Source organism: Pseudonaja textilis, chromosome 2 (genome assembly GCF_049901715.1).
Source record: "Pseudonaja textilis isolate UNSWEBS1 chromosome 2, rPseTex1.2, whole genome shotgun sequence".
In the NCBI taxonomy this organism is placed as follows: domain Eukaryota; kingdom Metazoa; phylum Chordata; class Lepidosauria; order Squamata; family Elapidae; genus Pseudonaja; species Pseudonaja textilis.
Window position 1 is genome coordinate 143,771,495 of NC_141991.1, and position 16,074 is coordinate 143,787,568.

Below are 16,074 nucleotides of genomic sequence, written 5' to 3' on the forward strand. Positions count from 1 at the left end.
CCAACAATCCCAAACTTGGGTAATATCACCAAATTATGGATGGCTTTGGTAGGCTTAAGATTTGCTACTTGTCACTGCCTTATCTAGGGATTAGGCAAATTAGTTGGGAGATGTCAGATTAGAATCCAATACTGAGTTGTTCAAAGATAATGGAACTTCTAAAACACCAATTCAAAGCTGTGGCCTTGAAAGCAAAATTCTGAATTTGATGAATCATAAGTTTAAACTCAAACTTAAAAATACTGCTACAGCAGAAGTTTTCAAACTTTCTAGTTACAACACTAGGATTACACATGGAACTATAGATACCTTGGGTTACAAAGAAATAAGCTTGGCCAATCCTTATAGTCTAACTGCTTCTTCATTGAAAGCTTAAGTACATCAGAACAACTCAATTCTTTTTATCTTTGCTTATTAAATGGTTAGAGATTTATAATACATGTTTTGAGAGAAAGTCATTAACATAAACATCTGGCAATGTTTGTCTTTTATGAATTGTAAACTGGAACATCACAAACCACAGTCCAAACTTACATGGGTTTTTAATAGATGTCATTTCAATCATTGCTTGAATAAGCTTTGTATACCACAAGATCTGTTTCTCAAGAGTCCAAGCTAGAATCACTCTTCTGGTAAGGTACAATCCAGAGGTTTTTAAAAATTTATCGGATAGGGTTTGCTTAAGTTCAGGAAGGCAACAATCCCAGGGCTCTCATCATTCTCATGGCTTTCAGTACATTCTTTTTTCTCTTGGTCTCATAGTTTGCATCCTTTCAACCAGGCAGACAACTGTAGGCCTTCACAATTTTCTTTCCAACCCATCCTGAGCAAAGGAGACAGGGGAGGGGAGAGGAGAATCTTATTAGCAAATTCAACCAAAGTAAATAGCACAAATGGAAAGAGTACAGTTTAACCCTTTGTATAATCTCTACAAAGAACAATGCAATTACAAAAGCTCAATGAATGACTTGAAGAACGCTTAACTGTTCAACCCAAGAAATGCAAGGTAGACAGGTTTTTCTATCTGTAGCTTCACAATTATTGCTAGGCCAAAGCTGCACATGCATTCATGCTTAAGACATGCAGTCATCCATGCCTCATACATATAGGACTTTCATGTCTGACTTTACACAACCCCCTCAGTCTAGCAGCAATATTAGAATAAGGAATAAATGAGTCTTCAGTTCACCACCAGAAGCTTGTTTAAAGATCACTGGATCCCTCCTGTAAGAAGCAATTTTCAGTAGATGGGAAAGAAGATTATTGTAACCATTATAGGTAGTCGATTTAACAACCACAACTTGAACCAGCAACTCGGTCATTAAGTGAAACAGTCATTAAAAGAAACCACAACTGTTTATAATCTTACTTCAATTTACCGTTGCTTTATAGACCTGAAAAAGATCATAAAGGTGAGGATTTGTCACAAAATGGTCATTAAACAGAGCAGTTGCTAAACAAGGACTATCTGTATATTGATTGTGAGAATACAATTAGCTTGGGATGTATAAGGGAAATTTCAAGCTAGAAATGCCTAGATTGCATTGGAAATAAAACTTACAATTAGTTAAATGAAAATACCAATTTCTTGGAGGTTAGTTTTGGTAACTACTTGTGTCTTTTCATTTAACTAATCATAAAAGTTTTATTTCTGATGCAGACAATCTCATTTCTAGCTTGGCATTTTCATTATACATTCCCAGAAAACATTGGTGTTTGAAATAAGAAATCCAAATGGCATGGAGTATTACCACAAATGGGAAAAGATACACCAGGATATAGTCATTGGACTGTGAGCCAATATATGCCTACCAATATAGTTCAACTTGACAAATGCAGTACTGGAATGCTAGATATTTTCCCTTGGCTGAGGAACTTTGGGAATGGAAGAAGCCTGTGTGGAACCAGAATAGGTGTTATCCTAGATTGTCAACAATGTCTTGAGTATTTCATAGGGAAGAGCTGATCTCTGCCATCAGTCCTGTCCCATTTGCTCTGCCCTACACTTTGGAGAAGCTCTTATAATATGCATCCTAATTGCCTGGGAGACTCCATATAATGGAAGAGAGGTTTGTTAGTAAAAAGAAACTCCTTGGCAGACATTTTTCCATGCTCAAGGAAATGTGATGGGGCTACTTAGCACTGCCTAGCCTCCTGCTTTAAGAGGTTGCAATTTTGCAAATAGCTCCAACATAGGGTTAGTCCCATAGGGTTAATTCCTACTTAGCTGTGCCATATGCTCAGTAATCAAAGCTCCATTTCATCTTTCTCATAGGGTAGATATGATAGTTGGAAGGATACAACAGAAAGGGAACATGATAACAATCCCAATCTCTTTGGAGGTATAAAATAAAATGGTTAAGTAATCTATGGCAGTGGCTCTTAACCTGGGTGGAGACCATGACGTCGCCACAGAGGGTCCACAAAGACTTGGAGAAATATTATGATTTAAATCTTGAGTTAAATCTTGGTGGTCCATGGCCATGGTCCATGCCCACAAAAGATATTTAAAGGGGGTCTGTGATGAAGAAAAGATTGAGAACCACTGGCCTGTGGATAATATTAATGAGCCAAAACATTGCCAAATTCGGGTGCTGAAATGCAAATTCAGTGACTCCACACTTTCAGAGTAGCCACTAGATGGCAGCACATACAGTAGTCACTCTATGGCTATACAGTACAGTGTCTATACCTGCAGTACAGTTGTGTGATTAGCAATTAATTAGCACAAAGTAAATCCCCAGGGGAAGAAGCTTTGCAAATAGAATGGGAGAAGATCATTTTCATAAGTTGAAAATACCACCTAGGACATTTTTGCAAGTGTTATGAGATGTGAAGTTGTTGCATCAAGTTATGGTGTTCAGATATTGAAGAGAAAATGTAGGACATTCTCTTCATCAATTACTGTGTTGGTGTTTTTAAAACAATAGTTTGGGGCAACCATATCTAACCTGCAAAAAATCCATAAGACCACTAGATGGCAATCAAGAGATAAGAAAAATTCTACAGTTTTATTGCTCCTTCACTCTTTCCTCTCCCTCTCTCAAGCTCTGACTGCAGGTGACAACCCTACAGGTGAGTAATTTATAGTGTTTAGATATTTTATAGAAGTATTTAGTGCTGTTACCAGGACTGAAAATTAATAAGCGTTAATCAAATATGTGGAGCATTAATCTACGTAGATTCAAGTTAACTGTAAAAGACACCCGCCCCAAAATCTAGTGATTTTCAGCAATTATTATGTTGTTTTGATTAGTATGAAATTCCAAATATATTATTCAGAAATGTACTCAGTTAAGAAGAGATTTTCATTCTGATATTTGTAGATTTTTTTTTAAGTTGTCCTCTTCTTCAAGTTGCCATCTTTCATTATTTTAGTATAATATACGTGCAATGCATTTTCTGTCTGTCAAATTATGTTTTTGGTATTTTCGTGTATTCCTTGGTTAGTATCCAGAAAACTAAGCTTCATTCCGTCATATTCAAAGCAGCCTTCTCCAACCAATTATCCTCCTTACGGCTTTGATTAGAACTCCTAAATGGACTGGACTATCAGAAAGATACTCAGTTGGAGAAGGTTACAGAAGGTGCAGAAGATGGAATTAGCAGCAAATGTTGGATATCTGGATAGTGACTTGATTTTTTAAAAAGTCTTGCATAAGACAATGGGATATATACTCTTATTTGGGGTTTGGGGTTCCCCTCCCCCAAGTTCAAATTTCAGACCTCTTTCTCAAACAATTCCCAAATCCATCAATGGCTTTTCTTAAAAATAGGACAAAAATCATGATGTCCATGCTCAAGGTCTGTGGTGCACATGTGAGTGACCACGCAACAGCCAGTGCACCTTATACATAAGACTCATTTTCCTACTCATTATCAAAGATAATGCACTAATGAAGCATGTCTTTGCAAATCGAAAAGCAAAGGGGGAGAGAGAGAGAGAGAGAAAGAGGGAGAGAAGCCGCCTTTCTCCTTCAGGAGTTAGGCCGAAGCCTGAGCATCTTCTGGTAGACTCCAGGCAGAAGAAGGAATGGATCACTAGAGGGTAGAGGGATCAAAGCAAAGGGGAAAGTTAAGGGGAGAGAAAGGGAGGAGAGGTTCACACCTAGGAGCTTGGCTGAAGAAAATGTTAAACAATGTGTTTTTTTGATCCCACCCAAATGTTAAAGCATATAGATCTGTACAAGATGATAATGATATTAAGAAACATAAAAACCACAGGACTTTAAAAATTATCGTGGCTAAATTAATTAATTAATTGTACTGCAACTAAGTGCTAAGGAAGCCTGTAGCACATAGGCTAAGAAAAACATTTTCTTCCACTGAAGATAGTGGTATATAGTATGACTGTCACATGCAGAAACCAAATTTAGTTGTGATTGTGCTGGTCGAAAGTCATGGCATTCGTAAAAATTGATTGCCTAAAGAGACATTGCAATGAAAAAAAAAGAATCCCTTCTGGATGAAATGTGCAAAGTATGAAAAATTCAACAAGGCAATGGATAAAACAATTAGTAAGGAAGTGAAATACTAATGTGAGTTCAGACTTTGGTCTGCCATTTCCATGAATGCTTTAGTGCAAAACACCCACAATCACATAGCAAATTGGACTACACTTCCAAAAAGATGGGGCTGCAAAAGTTATACTTTGGAATTTGTTGCGTGTATTAACCATGTTGTCTTCCAAAATGTCATGAATGATATTGAATGTCTCTTATCACACATTAATGGTAGGTGAAAGTAGCAAGATTCCAATTAGTAAAGTCTGGGTTTTATCTATCAGTGATATCACCCACCTGTCCATGGACAGAGAGGTGAGGCGACAGCAGCGCTACTTCCCTGGCCGGCAGGTCTGGCAGAGAGAGCCCGAAGCCGCCTGTCCCTTCCTCCCCTCGCCCAGCCTGTCCCCATCCCCACGCATCTCCAAATGCGCTGGCAGCTCCAAACGCTGCAGCAGCATGAGCATTGGGCAGAGGCGCTCACTCAGCGGGGCTCAGCTTGGAGGACGACACAGAACAGGCCGTTGCCTTGCCTCCCTGTCCATGGATGGGTAGGCACTATCACTGCCTCGGGCAGCTGGAGGGACTTGGGAAGGAAGCCAAGCTTGGGTCCGCATGGCTCTGGCGGGATGAGTGGAGGGTCCGGCGGGGAGGTGCTCGCTGCCTTGGCGGGAGCTCCACCGCTGAGCAGAAGGGCCCGCCTATCAGCTGCGCTGGGCACCCCAGGCGAAGCTCTTCGTGCTCTGCCCAGTGCCAGGCAGGGATGGCGGCTGGGCACTTCTCCTGGGGTGGGCCGATCCTGCGCTGTGGCCCCGGGAGATTCGCCTCCTTATGTGGAGTTGGGCTGTCCTCTTGGGCAGGGGAGGCTTTGTCGTACTGGTGGTAGGGTGTCGTTTTTAAAAGAATTGGCTTTGCCTTCGAAGGCGAAGGGAAGGCGGCGACAGGAGCGCCTGAAGCCTAGTGTCTCTGCCGGACTCCAGTTGCAGGGAGGAGACCTGGCTGGCCACGCATGGCTGCGCCAAACGCCGTGGCGTTGCTCTAAACGCCGCGGCAGCACGGGGAGAAGGGAAAGCAAAGGTGGCGGAAGGTTTCCCGATATGAAGCGCCCCACCAATGCCGAGGTCAACATCCAAGCCGTTGCTGCCCGAGAATGCAAGGGGGGGGAATTAAGTCACCCCCGAAAAGACGGCCTAGCTGTTTTTGGAGGGGGGGGGTCAAAAAAAAAATAAGGCCCAGCCTTATTTTGTGAGAAACACGGTACATTGCTACTGCAGCTGAAAATGTTGTTTTGGCTGAATTGGTAGAAATACTGTATACTGTGCATTACACTAGTTGAGGCTTTGGAATTTGCTAAGGCCAGGATAGGAAATCTGCCCCAAAGTGAAAACATTATTACTAGCATTGGAGTAGTGATACTGTTCTCTGATTTCTAAGTAAGTATGTAACCATCTGGATCAGAGTTGGTATTCAGCAGGTTCTGACCACTTCTGGAGAACCGTTGGCAAAAATTTTGAGTTGTTCAAAATGGCAAATACCACCTCTGATGAGAGATTTTACGTTCTCCTTCCCCTGCCACGCCCACCAAGCCACGTCCACAGAACTGGTAGTAAAAAAGATTGAATCCCGCCACTGATCTGGATGCCGAACTGAAAGAGTGAGTTGCATTTAAAACACCAACATTACAAGAGCAAAATTATATATTTGGGAATGAAGAAATTCAAAATCGGGTGTGTAAGTATGCAAAGATTCTGAATTTGTCACCTTTAATCAGTGTTTGCTTAAAATGTGACCTATACTATAAAGGATATAAAATCCATCTATCCATATCTATCCATCTTAATAGATATAATAACTTTTTTTCTGGAAAAGTGACAAAAACAACAAAAACTATGAAGAATCAACAATTGGTCATGCTGATAATAAAAATAATCACTGATAAATTTGATTAAAAAATATTAAATTCAAGCATTCCTATTTAAATTATTTTTTTAATTGTTTTGATTCGCAGATGTAATTTGTGCACAATAATGTAATCAGCTGAATAAAAACATTAACTTCTCATTTAAAAAAGTAATAATTTAGAGAGCTTTATACATAAAGTATATTGTGCACTTCCCCCACCCCCCCCACCCACCCCTCAAAAATCACTGCCTCGCTGGCCCAGGAATGCTCAGACCAGCCCAATTGCTGCTTAGAAGGTATCATGCTTTGTGCATCTGCTTGCCTGTCTTAAAAGGGATCATTGCCCCTGCCCCAAATGATTTTACCAAGATCCCAGGCCTCTGGGTCCTTGTGCAATCCGCATGGCACAGACGATATCGTCGTTGATATTACTCGTCAGCAGATCTGTAATAACAGAGAAGACGGTATCAGGCACTGAACTGTAGCTCCTGTTCCTTCAGAGCTATAGAATTCCTGGGGGCCTTCCTCAACCATTTGCTTAGGATGCTATGTTAGGGAGGCCTTCTAGCTTAATCTAAAGTTCAGCACATCTCACCCTTACAGCAGCTCCTAGACCAGGGAACCAATGAAATTCGATTTTATTGAGGGCCATATCAGGGTTGTATTTGACCTCGGAGAGGGGGGGGACATGTCCAAGGTGGGCATGGCCAGCCTGAGGTCACTCATGTCAAGGGTGCCTGTGGTGCCTGAGCGCTCTGCCTGTGAAAACGGGCTCCCAAGTTCTGTTTTCGACTGCAACAGCCTCCTGCAGCCCTCTGCCAGTGAAAACAGAGCTCAGGTGGGCTGCGTGCAGCCCCCCCCCCATACCCCATTTTGGCCACGATGACCTCCCGCAGCCCTCCCCAAACTCAATTTTTGCTGGCAGAGGCTCCGTGGGCCGTTCCTTTGCTGTTTCCAGAGTGGCCCTGCAGGCCAGATCTAAGCAGCCCATGGGTCAGATCCAGTCCACGGGTCTTGAGTTTGACACCCCTATCCTAGACTATCTGGCACAGAGTACCAGCATGCAAGGAAAAAAAAAATTGTAAAGCTTGCTTGTGAGTTCTCTATAGTCTACTAGTGTTGCTTTTATCCAAGCATCTTCTAATAATGGGAGATAATAATTCTATTAGATCTTTCCATGTCATATATCTTGAGCCATTCAGTCTTCCCACTGACCGGTATGCACAGATCAGTGACTTCCTAGCAATAAATAAGGGAAGAATTACCCACTGAGTGGTAATTGTAAACAAAAACTAACAGTAAAGGCTGAGCTAGATCCTAGTGACGTTTTCTTATATGGCCGCCAGGCAGCCCAGTTAAATGTCACTGTAGAGAACTGAAGCCAACCCACTTGAGAGCTCACCGCTGCAATGCATTTGGCAGGCATTTGGTTCCCTGTGTTTGTAGTCTTCACACCACAAGTGACTGTTAATCTGAAAGATGCCATTACTGGTGCTGCCATCAGCTTCATGGTCCACAAGCCCCGAGTCAAAGTGGCTCTCATAGAAGGCTAAGCAGACCCCTGTATCATGGAGAAGAAAAACGGGCAATTTGGAACTCTTTCCAAATTAACACAACATAGGATCTAGGGAAAGCTTGATGATGGCCCTTGGAAGAGGTATACTAATTCATCTAAGCATTTCTGAACACAGACCCTTGCTTATTGTAATGCAGAGGTGGTATTCAGCAGGTTCTGACCAGTTCTGGAGAACCGGTAGTGGAAATTTTGAGTAGTTCAGAGAACCAGAAAATACCACCTCTGACTGGCCCTGCCCCCCATCTATTATCTGCCTCCTCAGTCCCAGCTGATCAGCTGGGTCTTCTTTTGTTGCCCTTCACAGGAGAATGGAGCTGGAAAGCAGGTTAGTGGGGTGGGGAGGGAATGGAGATTTTACAGAATCCTTCCCCTGCCATGCCCACCAAGCCACGCCCACCAAGCCACGCCCACCAAGCCATGCCCACAGAACCAGTAGTAAAATAAATTTGAATCCCACCACTGTTGTAACGGTTTTGGTTCAACTGTTCATGGGAATAAGTAAGTCACCAGCTGTTCTTAGACTATGACTTCCATCGCCTTGTTTGTTGGCCGTGTTGACTGGAGCTGTTGGAGTCTGGATCCCAATATTTGAAGGGTGACTTAAGAATCTAGTTTTTCTCCTTTTCTTTGGAAGATTAGCTTATAGTAGTTTGGACTGTGACTTTTTTCTGCTCACATGTTACTGTCGAAATGTATCAGTCTAGTGCCAATAGAATTACATTTCTAAATAATGGGATTCAGCTCTGGACTGATAGGATTGCTCTCGCCTAGAGGTGGGAAAATGGCAAAGAAAGGATGAAGGACTCACAATCAGCCAGGTTGTATCCACGATATCCCTCCAAGCCAGCTTTCTTCAACACTCGGGCCAATTCGCAGCGTCCAAAGATCTTCCCCACAACACTAACTGAAAGGCATATGAGGAGAGACAGAAGCAGAAGATACTTCATCCCTAAAAAAACATTGAGTAGAAGGAAGACTATCCCAGGTGAAGGGCTGTTAAGGTAAAGGCAGGAGGTTCCAAGGTGGCCTGTGAGGAAAGATAAATGCATTATGGACCTTCACAGGCAGAGATTCAAGCAGCCAGACCATCCATTTATTCCATTGCATTTCATTCATTCATTCGTTTATCTTTCCCTTGCTTGCTCTCTAACTCATGGGAAATGTCACCCGTGGGCCAACTTAACAAAGTGCATGTTTTATTTTGATGCTTCAGTGCTTCCCTTTAAAGGAAATCATCTGGCAGTGAATATTTGAAATGTTATCATCAGCAAAAAGCTATGTTCAGGTTTCAATTTGACTGTTTTCACCTTTTAATTTATTTTTCTTTAGAAAAGGCAGTTAGCTGTAGAAAATGTGCAGTTTTCCATACAATCCCTCATTCTACAGGAAACCTAGGCTTCAGCGCTCCCTAGAGGTGGAGATAGGTAACTACTGGCCTTAATTGCCTTATATAGAGGTCATCTTTAGCTACACATATCACTTCAGTTGCAATCAGCATAACTATCACTTCTCTTCTTCCCTGCCCAGAGTTCCTCCATGTAATGCCTTCTATGTTCCTGTTACCTTAGAGCAATTCTTCACAACTGTAGCAACTTAAAATGTGTAAATGTCAGCTCCCAGAATTCCCCAACAAGCATGCAGGAGTATTCTGGGAGCTGCAGTCCATAAATCTTAAAGTTGCTGGGGTTGTAAAACACTCCCTTACAGCAAAAAGAAAAAAAGAAGTGGGATAGATAGATAGATAGATAGATAGATAGATAGATAGATAGATAGATAGATAGATAGATAGATAGATAGATAGATAAAAGAAAGAAAGAAAGAAAGAAAGAAAGAAAGAAAGAAAGAAAGAAAGAAAGAAAGAAAGAAAGAAAGAAAGAAAGAAGGAAGGAAGAGAAGGATGGAGGGTCAGTTCCAATGCAGTTTCTTATTTTAAACAACTTCAATCATTATATCATTTTTATTTCCTGACTGCTGAAATAATAAGCATTTGTTTCTGCTGCCTGATGCATAAATACCAAATATTGCTTTTCTCTTGTAGCCTTTAACATACACACAATAACATAAGCAATTACAAATATGTATGCATTATAAAAGTAAAAAAAATAAAAATTTAAAAAAAATCTAACTGTAAAAAATGTTTTAAATTTTAAAACAAGTTTTAAAACTGGGGGGAGGGATCACAATACACTGCCCCAGTGAGCACTAACATCCCACGGCAGTAGTTGCTATTTTCATTCCCTTCCCTCTCTGACTGGTTATTGGGGATCCTAGGCTGCAAGGCTTCAAGCCAGCCCATGACACAGCTCTAACTGTCCCACTGCGAGTATATACAGGATTATAGGTAGTCTCTGGCTAAATACCACAAAATGGGGAGGAATTTCTATCAGAGGGGTGGGTTGTCTTACTCCCCTCCCAAAGGCAACTGAAACACCAATTCATAGAAAGGCTTTTTTTAAAAAAAAATACAACTGCCTAAATCTCCCACTCTTTCAATTCTGCCCCAGCTTCCATCATCCAAAGTGCTGCCAGATGTAGCTTTCCTCCAATTTCTTACCCCAAAAGGAAAGCACACTCCTCTCCCAAATCAGAACAGAGGTGGTATTCAACCAGTTCTAACCAGTTCTGAAGAACCAGTAGTGGAAATTTTGAGTAGTTCAGAGAACCGATAAATACCACCTCTGCTGGCCCCGCCCCATCTATTCGCTGCCTCCCGAGTCCCAGCTGATTGGCTGGGTCTTCTTTTGTTGCCCTGCACAGGAGAACGGAGCTGGAAAGCAGGTTAGTGGGGTGGGGAGGGAATGGGGATTTTGCAGTAACCTTCCCCTGCCATGCCCACCAACCCACCAAGCCTACCAAGCCACGGCCACAGAACCGGTAGTAAAAAAAATTGAATATCACCACTGAATCAGAACTGAAGAAGCTTCTTGGATGAGAAACAAAACATCTTCAAGGAAAAACAAAACCCAGTTGCCTTGTGAAAAAGGATCTTTGGGACAACCATGACCTTTGGGACTGAGAATCTCCATAGTCATCCTCCCCCAAATGTTTCTCACCTTTCAGAAGTTTGGGGGAACTATATACTAGAGTCAATTTTCTTTAGAGAGTTGGAGACAGACCCTTATCATTCCAGCACATTAAGCACATACAAAAGGCCTCGGCCCTGTTTCTCTTGCAGATAAACTACAATTTAGGAATCTAGCTTCATGCACCTCTGCCCTTCCGTTTGTCCCAGAAAACCACATGTCCATCCTAGAGTAGCGGATAAGGGTCAGTCTAAAGAATTCACACCCAACCTGGGGCTTGTACTGCCCTTACTGAGAGCCACTTACTGAACAATCATTGAATAAGTTAGACGAACAGTCTGATTCTCTCTGGAATTGAAAGCGGTGGGTTCTAAGTCACAGGTACTTCTAGAACCCAACTAGACTTCTGTGACATTGCTTTGTGTGGACTTGAACATTCCTTTACCTCTGCCCTGGACTCTTGCTGCAACTTGCACCCTCTGGCCTTTCCTTACTAGTGGGTGCTCAGAGCATTAGATATAACTCTTGATATAATGACACCTATTCCTGAAATGTTGCATTTTGTATTTTGCAGTGCAGAAAGCAAGAGGATGAATCCACGTAAACTCTGGGCTGAGGCAAGGCCAGTATCTTTTGGACAAGGGATAAAATTGCAAAGTCACTTGGTGATACTGCAGCACTCTGTTGTTGAATGTTGTGTGGTCACAGTTCTGCATATTCCAATATGATACTCCCTGTGGGCTACCTCGCTTTGTGCGATAGTTTAAATTTTATAGCTGACATAGCTCAGGATAAGGCAACTCTAATTAAGACTATGTTCAGCTAAGAGAACTATATTAGCCCACAAATATCTATCACCCAATCACCAATATTGTATAAGACAAATATAATATAAAGTATACGATATAAAGCAGTGGTCAGTCTTGACTCCCAAGAGACTATCCAAGGAGTTGATAAATGGCTGGAGAGCCAAAGAGAGGGTGAGTAAATAACTGGAGGTCAATAGGTGATTGATAAATAATGAAAAGTAAATTGGGGTCAGTTCAGTGGTGGGATTCAATTTTTTTTTACTACCGGTTCTGTGGGCATGGCTTGGTGGGTGTGGCAGGGGGAAGATACTGTAAAATCCCCATTCCCTCCCAACTCCTGGGAGAAGGATATACTGCAAAATCCCATTCCGTCCCCACCCCACTAACCTGCTTTCCAGCTCTGTTCTCCTGTGTAGGGCAACAAAAGAAGACCCAGCTAATCAGCTGGGGCTCAGGAAGCAGAGAATAGATGGGGGCAGGCCAACTATTGAAAATTTCCACTACTGGTTCTCCCAAACTAGTAGTAACCTGCTGAATACCACCTCTGAGTCAGTTAGTCTTTTGGGATCTCTGTACAGCTCCAAACCAGTCCCAGGCCCTGAAGATGTGGTGACTACCATAGTGGTAAGACTCAACCATCATCTAGAGCAGCCTTGAGTTGTCTCTCTTTATTGTAACAAATAATTATGGTTTGTCACACAGCAAGCCAAACGTTTAGACTGGATTTGGTATTTTTATCCAACTACTGTCCTTTCCCAGTGGCAGCCCTAAATCTATTTCAAGACGGATCTGGAGAATCTGAAATAGGCAGGTGTTGTTTGATGGTGTTAAAGATATTGTCACAGGATGTAACCTGTTTCAGGTAAAGCTGCCTTTTGCAATTGACTGATGGTGATTTTTGTCAATGCTAATAATGTTCAAGTGGGGCACCATTTGTTTTGCAATTGCACCCACAATGCCTATTACCTATATTGGTACTGTCTTTCCTTTCTTTTGCCACAGATGTTCTCCTTCTATTTGTAAGTCTTTTGATTTGTAATTTAATTCTGGATTTGATTTAATTTAATTCGTAGTAGTAGTAGTAGGTAAAGTATTATTTATTAAATCATTTCATATAATACATATTGAGGGGGTCACGGAGCAATCTGTAATGTCAAGAAGGGCTCAGTGGACTGGTGTTTGGAAAAACCTCTAATATAAAGTAGTCTTAAAATAAAAGGCCAATCTTTTTTCCAGTGTTGTACATTAACAGTTCTAAATACAAATGAAATAAAGACTACAAATGTATTTTTTTTTAAAAAAAATCATAAAATGTAAAAGAAAAATAGGATAGAATGGAGAAATGAGGTCTTTCATCAATGTTAAACAGAAGGGGAATAAAAATATATAGAAAAAGCTGTTAAGGAAGAGGGAAAGCGTGGAAAAGAAAAAAAAGGAAGAAATTCAGATACAACATAACTTGACAATATACCAAGCCACTAAACAAGAAAGGAACAAGTTAGTTAATATGTTACAGTTCAGATGAATTCAAGGAGGAAAATCAAAGGTATCAGTTTTCAATCCTGTTAGGAAGTCTTTTATTGAAGCCATTTAAGAAGGGGATTTTAAAAAACGATAACATTCATGTTGAATGTTATTCAACATCCTTTCAATATTTGAGGATAGAAATCAGGAACTGAAAGAGCAGAAGTACCTACTGTTTCAGCTTTAAGTCCCATTAAAAGGGTTTTAGCCGAAACTGGCGTTTGAAACTTTTGGACTCTCCCTGATAGTTCATACAAAATATAAGGGAGAACTGCCTAACATATTGCAGCTGGACAGATTTAGCAAGATTCCGTCCTTTGGAAGTTTCTTCTCTTGTCTGCAATCTCCTTGGAACATTTTGGGCAGGTAGATATTTTATTCTTCTTAGGACTCCGCTCCAGTTGAGTTTATGCTTACCCTTGTCTAGATCTGTGTGGTATCCCATATCTTGTGGTAACATGCAAAAATTCAACAACAGCAATATTTGAACTGGTCCCAGCAAAGAACTTCACACAACGGAAGCTCCCAGCTGGAGATGGCAGTGAGAACTTACACCTCTCGTATATTTTCTCTTTAAACTACATGAAATTCTGCACTGCGTGGACAAGATTTTGTCAAAGCAATTCAGTTTTGCTCTAAATATGTCAGCTAAAACCAAGAAAGTTTCTGCTACAACACCAGCATGAGTTGTGTCACCCTCTTTTATATCAAAAAGCAGGAGAGGAAGGTGTCTGAGTATTTATTAAAATAAATTATTTGCCAATTATAAGGTTGGAAATCAATTTAAGAACCTCTCTTTTCTTTGCAAGTAATAACTACAGAAATTAATAAACCTTTAAACAGATCCAAAAGAAAGTCTCTATCCTTGAGGATCAGATAAAAGGTCGGGAAATGGTGATGTGTTACCAGGTAAAGGAGAATATTTGTAGCTCGGGGTTGAAATGAGGGGTCCTTGATGCTCTCTGAGCTTGCTTGTTTTCTTGTAGACACTTCATTATCCTAACTAGGTAACATCATCAGTCATCATCTTCATTTAACAACCCCATAATCCATTGTGGAGTGGAGTCTAGGCAACTGAATGGAGCTAGTAGAGTGTTTTAATGGCCTGGATGCCCTTCCTGTCACCAATGCGGAGTTTTAGTTCAGCAGATATATTCTCAGTGTACCCAGAGAAAGAAATATCTGCCTCTATCTAGGGTTAAACTCATAGCATCCTGATTGTGAGGTGAGAGCTCTACCTCTAGACCACTGCACCACTAGTAGGTAACATCAGTGCTAGTATTGAATTATCACATTAGCCCCCTGGACTCTCAGCTACATGAAAAAATAAAAATCTGTGATTGACACTGAGAATATTCCTAATCAATTTTGCTTTGCAGAATTACTGGAGAATTTTTAAAAATACCTTCTTTCTTTGCCTTCTGATTTCTTAATTGAAAATGAACTCCACTGGATAGGTCTTGCCAGATGGCTGATCTCAGTGTGCATGTTCCTAGCCATGTTTCACTTCTTCAACCTGGAGAAATTCTAGATTGCAGTGGAAAATAGCTCTGATGTGTTGTTGTGTTGCAGTAGCAACCCCAAAAGCAACCTCATTCCAGAAAGGCGTGTACCTGACCGTTTATCCATTTTCAGCTAAGATTTACATTTATTCCATGAATGTCATACCAATGTTTTAATCGTAAAATACTGAGATGCTAAATCTCAATATAATAAAAGAAACATGCTAAGTATATCTGAAAAGAAAAGCCCAGGTTGTCAGTTGGCAAGAGGTCTAATATGGAGACAAAATCCTAACTTGGCAGTTTCATTTGGACACAAAAGGAAATCTTTTAATTTAATCAGTACATTCCCACATTCTTAGATTTCTCTTTTTATTTTTTAACATTTAAAACCTTGATATATTGGTTTACAATGTTGACAAGCAAAGGAGGAACTAAGTAAAGTGTTGAATAAACAACCAATTAGTACAAAAATCTCAAGAAAATGTCCTCCTCAGGGCCCGGTGAGCATCAAAGCATTATGATTTATGTTTAAAAAAACTATTATAATTTGCTCCTTCAAGAACTCAAAATACTTTAACATCATGTTTGCTTGGACCAATCTGGATTGGCAAAGAAGGGCGATTATTATCCGTTTGTTTATCTCCACACTCCACTAACTGATGTAAATCCTGCCTAGTGAACCATGGTGCTGTCAGTTGACATTTAAATTTGAAGTTGAGGCGATCACTCTGATGTGCAAAGTACACGGCCAATGTGTGAACTCTTTCTCCAGAATAAAAGAGTTGGGGGCGGCTATCTGGGTAGCATAGTCTTGCTTTATTCATGCCAGTCTCCTCCTTTTCTAATCATTCTTGGTGAGCTGCTGCTCGTATTTTGTCCTTTTTTCCTTCCCTGTATGGAAACTGTTGGGACAATTATTGAAAATCACGCCCGTGTCTGGTGTTCTTCAGGGTTTCCACCCTCCCCTCCCCCATTTCTATCAGATTGCTAGCACTTCAGGATCTTGCTACATGGTGATGGCAAGAAGGAGAAGAAATTTGGGTTCATCCCCCATTTTCTGACCCATCTCATTTTTGCATTTGGGTACAGTTTTAAATCCATCCCAACTACAACTTTCCATTTTGGGTGCAAACAGTAATGCAAGTAGCCAACATCTTTATTTACTCTACAAAATTTTCACTAACAATTTTTATGACATATTTTAAATGTATTTTCTCTTTTAAAGATATGTTG

The 16,074-nt window shown here is 40.9% G+C and overlaps 1 protein-coding gene across 1 annotated transcript; it reads right to left on the minus strand.

Annotated features, from left to right (window-relative positions):
- Window positions 1-756: 756 nt before the first annotated feature.
- On the minus strand, window positions 757-8,927 carry LOC113443362 (sperm acrosome membrane-associated protein 3-like). Its single transcript, XM_026711542.1, has 4 exons — window positions 8,789-8,927; window positions 7,807-7,965; window positions 6,770-6,848; window positions 757-823 (listed from the first exon to the last, which is right to left on the minus strand). The coding sequence occupies exons 1-4, from the start codon at window positions 8,925-8,927 to the stop codon at window positions 757-759; spliced, it is 444 nt and encodes a 147-aa protein (XP_026567327.1).
- Window positions 8,928-16,074: the final 7,147 nt, after the last annotated feature.

Bases quoted from the DNA above. Each gene is read 5' to 3' on its own strand.
- LOC113443362 (XM_026711542.1), bottom strand. From the start codon at position 8,927: ATGAAGTATCTTCTGCTTCTGTCTCTCCTCATATGCCTTTCAGTTAGT. The intron at 7,966-8,788 runs GTGAGTCCTTCA...TCCATGATACAG, and splicing joins TGGATACAACCTGGCTGATT to GGGTCTGCTTAGCCTTCTAT. The intron at 824-6,769 runs GTAAAATCATTT...TCCTTTGCTCAG, and splicing joins CCCAGAGGCCTGGGATCTTG to GATGGGTTGGAAAGAAAATT.